Source organism: Erinaceus europaeus, chromosome 3 (genome assembly GCF_950295315.1).
Source record: "Erinaceus europaeus chromosome 3, mEriEur2.1, whole genome shotgun sequence".
Taxonomy (NCBI): Eukaryota; Metazoa; Chordata; class Mammalia; order Eulipotyphla; family Erinaceidae; genus Erinaceus; species Erinaceus europaeus.
The window spans coordinates 86,904,266-86,913,405 of NC_080164.1; the positions used below are offsets into that span (position 1 = coordinate 86,904,266).

Below are 9,140 nucleotides of genomic sequence, written 5' to 3' on the forward strand. Positions count from 1 at the left end.
ACAGCATCTGAAAATTCATCAATACACGAAAGAGAAATGAAACACACTATCCCAAATTTAATGAAAGGTTGTTAACAAGCACAAACTCTGTATCTCTGTTTCATTTTAAGTATAGTTTATTCATTAACATAACAAGTGAAACTCACCTTCGCTCCTTCCGTGGTTGCTGGTAAGGAGATCAGAGAATGGTTTGAATTAATGTGACGGAAGTGTTACAACTATGAAATATTTCCAGAGTGTGGATCTGTGTAAAAAAAAAAGTGTCACACAATCAGACATTCAGTCAATTGCCTTATGATAAATATATGGTCACCGCAAAAGTGTATTAGAAAGGAAAGATAACCATCTGAAATTTATAAATATTCAAACCTTTACTAAAAGCAGCTTGGATATGAAATTTAAATGACATATAACACAGCAGAAAAAGGCACTATTCCAAAGTTCTTCAAAAAGGAATTGTATTTACAGATGACATGAACTAATCAAATACATCTAGCATCGTCTGGAGAACTTAATGGCATGCCATAACTCAATATCACAGTCAATATGCAGAACAGAACCCATAATTATGTTTCTAATAATCAAGCCAAAAGTAAGGAAATAAATGAAGCAATATCAAAATGAAATGGATGGAGAAACAAAGGAGAGCACCACTCACAGAATCATTTGTGACATGACAAACAGTTTGAGAAATTAGTTACACCCCTTAAAACCAGTTAACCCTCTGAAACTGTGTGGTTGTGTGGCACATCTGTCTGGCACTAAATTCTGAAATGCCTTCATGCCCTGAAGATACCTTTGCTATTCATCTAGAGCTCACTTCCCACTGAAACGGGGTTTTATGGAAAGCATGAGATGTGCAAGAAGATGCCGGTCACCTTTCCATCTTGAGAAAGCAGTCCCGCTAGCTACAGCATCTCGTAGATGGTCACTGCTGACTTGTGGATTCACAACAGATGAGGAGCAAACTGCTGCTCCTGGAACAAAGCTAGTCTACGGTGCCATTTCTCTGTTCCTTCCCGAACACCGAACTCCTCCATGGTGGAGGCTTCCAAAATGCAAATGCAACCAAGGTTTCTCCGATGGATTTGATTCCAATCAAAACCTAGTGCCAAACAAGCATCTTGGATATGCAAATTATCGACATTAGTAAATAAAGAATTCTCCACCCCTACCCCCACCAAAGTGGCAAAACTTTTCTTCCCAGGGGCCTAAAGGATAACAGCAGACCTGTAAATATTAATATAGCTGTTGTGACGATGAAGAAATTAAGAGACAGTAATCAAAGGGGATCAAATGACCAGAAGAACTAAATAAAACCCATACAATTATGAGGAAAGTTAGTACTTCATAGGCTTTAATAAAACAAGGCTATCATCCTCATTTGGAAGTACTTTAGAGGCTTATAACTAGTGCCTGTTAGAGACATGTGATATCAATATATTTTCAAACACAGAACACATTAGCAATATGAATTCTAAATAGGAATTTTAAAATATATGGAAATATGTATTAAGCTGAGGTGCTTGGTTTTTTAAAGTATTTCAACCTATGACATAGACAACCTACTTTAAGTTCATGAAAACCCAATCTTCTCTCTATATGTTTGGTATACACATTTCAAATTCTTTCAAATACAGTTTAAGGTTTGCATGAATGTGCTCAATTAAACACACCATTACCGTTAAGTTCCTACAAACTACTATAGGTAATAAAGTGGACTCAGTCAATGTTCTAGGGGTTTTTGTTTGTTTGTTTTTTGTGACCCATTTCAACTGAGGTGTTTCCACAGCTCCTGCCACAAAAAAAAACCAACAATTTCCATTCCTTTTAAAATAATAATAAGTAATTTTTCCACAAACTTGAAGTCAATGAATGTACAGATTGATGTGTATGTTTGTGAGAAAGAAGTAGAGTACATTATCTGACATTCGTTTCCAGTTCTTAATTATTCTCCAGAGATATTTAAAAATAGCAGCAGAAGTAAATGCCAAGAAGACTTGAAACCAAATCTTGATTTGGCCCAGGAGGTGACACAGTGTTTTTAGTAGGCTTTAGCAACCTGTGTGAATGCATAAGTTCAATCAAAAAGAGGCCCCAGTTATCTGCTCTTGGAAAGACTAGAATCTAGATAGCACTTAGGTTAAGACGCAGGATGGTGTATGAACTTCTTATTATAAAGAATCACAAGTTGCTTCAGATGTCAATGAAAATGTTCTATGCTTGGGTCATGGAAACCAATTAAACATATATGCTGTGTTCTCAAATCTCTCAAGAAAATACTAATGGCAACAGTTTGACTAGTGGTGTAGCTGAATATGCCGTCCAATAACTAGAAAGAGTAATCCAGCAAACAAAGAGAAAAATATCCCAGCTGGGGCCAAGAAGAATGACCAGCCATATAGAACAGAAGCAGTGAACTCCGGACAATCTTTCATTTTCATGTTTTTGTAGCTCTCCATGTCAGCGACTGCCTGGACCCAGATGACATACAGAATCACCACCAGCGAAAACAGGATACCTGAGAAAAGCAAAACAGAGGACCTTTAGCCTTTCTGAAGATGTTTTCCCAGGGGCACTATCCTAGACCACTCATTTGCTTGATGATATATCCCTAAACCTAGAATTCTAGCTAAATCACTCACTGAGCATGTGCCTTTGATTTTCAATGTGTTGAGATGAGGGGGTCTAGAAAATCAAGCACAATGATTGTGGTGAGACAAATTTATCAGTACATATAGGCTTTGAGTATAAGAGTCAAAGGTCCCTGCCCAGTGGAACTTATAGCTTGGCATTTACCCATCTTCACTGTATACTTAATTTGAGATGAGTGCTACAATATTTAATTCATTCTTTCCCTCCATCCCTTCCTTCCTTCTTTCCTTCCTTCCTTCTTTCTTTCCTTCCTTCCTCTTTGGCCACAAAGGTTGTCACTGTCACAGTTCTACCATTCCCAGTGACTATTTTTCCCTTTTTCTTTCCTTTCTGTTCTGCTAGACAGTGGGATAGAGGCAGAGAAAAGCAGAGATGTAAAAAAAAAAAAAAAAAAAAAAACACTAAAAAAAAAAAAAAAGCAGAGATGTACATAGCACTGTTCCACTACTGGTGTGGAGGTGGGGACTTTGGCTTGAATCTAGGACCTTGTGCATGGTGATATGTGTCACCATATGACCCCTTTCCTTAAAATGTACAATACATAAGTCAGTGAAATAAGTATTTCTAAATCATAGAACTTGTTAAGTATTTGTAGATATAGTGGTTTTCAGCACTGATTTTCAGCTGAGGTGTTTCTATTTGTTTACTATTATAACAAGACTAACTAGTGTTGAACTTAAGTACAAAAGAAACAGCATCCTAGGAAGGACAAGAGAAGAACAGAAAAGAAATCACTGGAAAAAGCATGAAATAAAACCATGGAAAAACACATATATGTTTCTTTAAAATTGAATGTATATGGGAGATAACTCAGAAACAAAAAGCTGAATATGGAATGATCTCACTCAAAGGCAGAAGTTGAAAAACAAGATCAGAAGGGAAAGTACTAAGCAGAACATGGACTTTAGTTAGTGTACTGCCCCAAAGTAAAAGACTCTGGGGTCGAGGGGAGGACTCAGTCCTAGAACATGATGGCAGAGGAGACCTAGTGAGGGTCGTATTGTTATGTGGAAACGTTATACATGTACAAAGTATATTTTACTATTGATTGTAAACCATTAATCCTCCAATAAATAAATTTAAAAAACTGAATATATACAATTAATATTGACTTCAGCTTAAAAGAAACATTGCTCTTGAGAAAACAAAGTTGGATACCGACAGCAAGAGATTCTTTGGAAAAGGGAGGGAGGGAGAGAGGGGAAGGGAAGAGGAAGAAAGGAGAGACAAGGAAAGAATGAAAAGAGGAGAGAGAAGGAAAAGAAAGAAATATGCCTAGCCACTATTTTAAGAAAATTAATGCACTGAATTATTAATAAATCAAAACATTAGAAAAGTACTAAATCACAATGCACTACCAAATCCCAATATAACTATGATCCACCTGTTGCAAAACATTGATGGAATTATGAGTCGGTAAAGTATTGTCTTTGGAATCCTTGACCTTAATGGGAAACAGGGACAGAAGCATTTCACAAATGCTAAATGTGAGAATCCCGCTATGAATATCGTTTCCGTGTGATGGGTACTGTGACAGCCAGAAGGGAATGACACAGCTAACCTGGCTGTAAACTCAAAAGATTCAGGTAAGCTGACTTACTGGTGAGTGGTGCTTTCCACACACAAACTACATAATATGAGGGGTTCAGATTTGCTCTAAAGTATACTTGTGCTTACTGGACTTTTTTTTCACAAGTCTGATCCAAGCATGCTACATTTCTACTACACTTGGTGAATCAATGAACTAAACCATCAAGTATAGAATCTCCAACACAGGGAGTCGGGCATTAGCGCAGTGGTGGAAAGCACAAGGACTGGCATAATGATCCCAGTTCAAGCCCCCAGCTCCCCACCTGCAGGGAGGTCATTTCACAAGCAGTGAAGCAGGTCTGCAGGTGTCTTTCTCTCCTCCTGTCTTGCCCTCCTCTCTCCATTTATCTCTGTCCTATCCAATAACAACGACATCAATAGCAACAACAATAATAACTACAACAATAAAACAAGGGGAAAAAAGGGAATAAATAATAAAATAAATAAATATAAAAGAATCTACAACTCTGAAAGGCAGTTAGGAGGAGCAATGGAAGGATATTGACGGGAACAAGTATGTTTTAAGACAACAAACATCAATCTTGCTTTTTTTTTTATTGGGGAATTAATGTTTTACATTCAACAGTAAGTATAATAGTTTGTACATGCATAACATTCCTCAGTTTCCCATATAAGAATACAACCCCCACTAGGTCCCCTGAATCCTTCTTGGACCTGTATTCTCCCCACCCACCCACCCCAGAGTCTTTTACTTTGGTGCTATACGCCAATTCCATATATGTAAGTCAATCAATGTCATCCACCACATCAACAAAAGCAAGACCAAAAACCACATGGTCATGTCAATAGATGCAGAGAAAGCCTTTGACAAAATACAACATCCCTTTATGATCAATCTTGCTTTTAAAAAAAGATTTATTGAGGTCGGGCGGTGGTGCACCTGGTTAAGCACACATGTTACAGTGAGCAAGGACCCAGGTTTGAGCCCCTGGTCCCAACCTGCAGGGAGAAAGCTTTGCGAGTGTTGAAGCAGTACTACAGGTGTCTCTCTATCTCTCTCCCTCTCTATCACCCCTTCCCTCTAGATTTCTGGCTGGTTCTTTCCAGTAAATAAAGATAATTTTAAAAAATCAATGAAAAAGATTGATTTATTCATTTATTTACTCTTCACAACAGGGTTATTGCAGGGGCTCTGGCCTGCATCAGTCCACCCCTTCCAGTGTACCCACTTTTTTTTCTTGTAGAGGAAATGCCATAGAGGGAGAAAGAGACAAAGAAGAAGAAGAAATAACACAATGCTATCCTTCTGTTCCACTGCTCATGAAGTCCCCCACCCCCAGCTCTTGCAGATGTTCCCATGTTGTGGTGAAGGGCTCAAATCTGGGCCCATGCTCATCATAAAGTGTGCACTCTACCAGGTGAGCTATCTCACACACCATATGTCTATTTTTATAAGAGAGACATAGCAGAGCACTGCTCAGCCCTGATATATGAGGTAAATAAAGGCCTTGATCCTAGGGCCTCATTCATTAGAGTCCTGTGCTCTGTCATTAAGGTATTTCCCAGGGAGTCAGGCGGTAGTGCAGCAGGTTAAGTGCACATGGCACAAAGCGCAAGGACCTGCATAAAGATCCCGGTTTGAGCCCCCGGTTCCCCACCTGCAGGGGAGTTGCTTCACAGACAGTGAAGCAGGTCTGCAGGTGTCTATCTATCTCTCCGCCTCTGTCTTCCCCTCCTCTTTCCATTTCTCTCTGTCCTATCCAACAATGACAACATCAATAACAATAACTACAACAACAATAAAAACAACAAGGGCAACAAAAAGAAAATAAATAAATATTTAAAAAAAAGATATTTCCCTAAACTGATGGAGTTTACAGTCAACAATATTTATAAACCTTTCCCATATTTGGGAGCTACTCTCTTCCCTGATCCAGCTTTCTGGTTCTTTTTCCAGCCATGACATCATCTCCGCAGACAATAACTTGGATCTACCTTCATATCAGATTTCAGGCTCAGGGAAGAAAGAAAGAAAGAAAGAAAGAAAGAAAGAAAGAAAGAAAGAAAGAAAGAAAGAAAGAAAGAAAGAAAGAAAGAAAGGAAGGAAGGAAGGAAGGAAGGAAGGAAGGAAGGAAGGAAGGAAGGAAGGAAGGAAGGAAGGAAGACCCAGTATAGTTACAAGCCTTTTAGAATATAATTAAAATATGCCTACTAGCTATCTACAAAATGAAGGACCACCCCCCCAACTCTTCATCAGCACTATTTCAGCCTTTAGGTTCATGATTAGTCAACAACTTGTTTGGCTTTATATGTTAACTCTCTTTTTAGCCACCAGGTTCAAGATGCTACCATGATGCCAACCAGATTTCCCTGGACAGACAACCCCACCAATGTGTCCTAGAGCTCCGATTACCCAGAACCTCACCCCACTATGGAAAGAGAGAGGCAGGCTGGGAGTATGGATCAACCTGCCAATGCCCATGTTCAGTGGTGAAGCAATTACAGAAGCCAGACCTTCCACCATCTGCACCCCACAATGACCTGGGTCCATACTCTCAAAGGGTTAAAGAATAGAAAAGCTATCGACACAGCTAAAGCAGTACTGAGAGGTAAACTTATAGCCATACAATCACATATTAAACACCAAGAAGAAGCTCAAATGAATGACCTTACTGCACACCTCAAGGACTTAGAGGAAGAGGAACAAAGGGATCCTAAAGCAACCAGAAGGACAGAAATCACCAAAGTTAGAGCAGAAATAAACAACATTGAAAATAAAAGAACCATACAAAAGATCAATGAAGCCAAATGTTGGTTCTTTGAAAGATTAAACAAAATTGACAAACCCCTAGCCAGACTCACCAAACAAAAAAGAGAGAAGACTCAAATTAATAGAATTGTAAACGATGGAGGAGATATCACAACTGACACCACAGAAATCCAGAGAATCATGCAAAACTTCTATAAAGAACTATATGCCACCAAGCTAGAGAATCTGGAAGAAATGGAACAATTCCTAGAAACCAATGCCCTTCCAAAACTGAACCAAGAAGAACTACAAAATCTAAATGCACCAATCACAGACAAAGAAATTGAAACCATTATTAAGAATCTCCCCAACAACAAAAGTCCTGAACCAGATGGCTTCACAAACGAATTCTACAAAACTTTCAGGAAACAGTTAATACCCATACTTCTTAAGCTATTCCATAAGATTGAAGAAACAGGAATACTCCCTTCCACCTTCTATGAAGCCAACATCACCCTGATACCAAAAGCTGATAGGGACAGAACAAAAAAGGAAAACTAGAGACCAATATCTCTGATGAACATAGATGCCAAAATATTCAACAAGATCTTGGCCAATCGGATATAGCAACATATCAAAAAGATTGTTCATCACGACCTGGGATTCATCCCAGCAATGCAAGGCTGGTTCAACATCCGTAAGCCAATCAATGTCATTCACCACATCAATAAAAGCAAAGCCAAAAACCACATGATTATCTCAATAGATGCAGAGAAAGCCTTTAACAAAATCCAACACCCATTCATGCTCAAAAATCTACAAAAAATGGGAATAGATGGGAAATTCCTCAAGATAGTGGAGTCTATATATAGCAAACCTACAGCCAACATCATACTCAATGGACAGAAGCTGAAAGCATTCCCCCTCAGATCGGGGACTAGACAGGGCTGTCCACTGTCACCGTTACTCTTCAACATAGTATTGGAAGTTCTTGCCATGGCAATCAGCAAAGAGAAAGAAATCAAAGGAATACAGATTGGAAGGGAAGAAGTCAAGCTCTCACTATTTGCAGATGATATGATAGTATACATAGAAAGACCTAAAGAATCCAGCAGAAAATTACTGGAAGTTATTAGGCAATATAGCAAGGTATCAGGCTACAAAATCAATGTACAAAAATCAGTTGCATTTCTCTATGCAAACACTAAATCTGAAGAAGAAGACATCCAGAAAGCACTCCCATTGACTGTTGCAGCAAAATCAATCAAATACCTAGGAATAAATTTGACCAAAGAAGTGAAAGACTTGTATGCTGAAAACTATGAGTCGCTACTCAAGGAAATAGAAACTGATACCAAGAAATGGAAAGATATCCCATGCTCATGGATTGGAAGAATAAATATCATCAAAATGAATATTCTCCCAGGAGCCATATACAAATTTAATGCAATACCCAGCAAAATTCCACCAAGCTTCTTTAAGAGAATAGAACAAATACTACAATCATTTATCTGGAACCTGAAAACACCTAGAATTGCCAAAACCATCTTGAGGAAAAGAAACAGAAATGGAGGCATCACACTCCCAGACCTTAAACTATATTATAAAGCCACCATCATCAAAACAGCATGGTACTGGAACAAAAAGAGGCACACAGACCAGTGGAACAGAATTGAAAGCCCAGAAATAAATCCCAACACCTATGGGCATCTAATCTTTGATAAGGGGGCCCAAAGGATTAAATGGAAAAAGGAGGCTCTCTTCAATAAATGGTGCTGGGAAAACTGGGTTGTAACATGCAGAAGAATGAAATTGAACCACTTTATCTCACCAGAAACAAAAATCAACTCCAAATGGATCAAAGACCTAGATGTCAGACCAGAAACAATCAAATACTTAGAGGAAAACATTGGTAAAACACTTTCCCACCTACACCTCAAGGACCTCTTTGATGAATCAAACCCAATTGCAAGGAAGACCAAAGAAGAAACAAGCCAATGGGACTACATCAAATTGAAAAGCTTCTGCACATCCAAAGAAACTATTAAACAAACAGAGAGACCCCTCACAGAATGGGAGAAGATCTTCACATGCCTTACATCAGACAAGAAACTAATCACCAAAGTATATAAAGAGCTCAGCAAACTTAGCACCAAAAAAGCAAATGACCCCATCCAAAAATGGG

General features: G+C 38.6%; 1 protein-coding gene across 3 annotated transcripts in view; it reads right to left on the bottom strand.

The window, feature by feature from the left end:
- Positions 1–347: 347 nt before the first annotated feature.
- Positions 348–9,140, bottom strand: part of TMEM182 (transmembrane protein 182) — a 97,653-nt gene continuing 88,860 nt past the window's right edge. For all 3 annotated transcript variants that reach the window (XM_060187628.1, XM_007532151.3, XM_060187627.1), the window contains exon 5: positions 348–2,521. In XM_060187628.1, the coding sequence (XP_060043611.1) occupies positions 2,301–2,521 (221 nt within the window). In that variant the 3' untranslated portion in view covers positions 348–2,300. The remainder of the gene's footprint in view (positions 2,522–9,140) is intronic.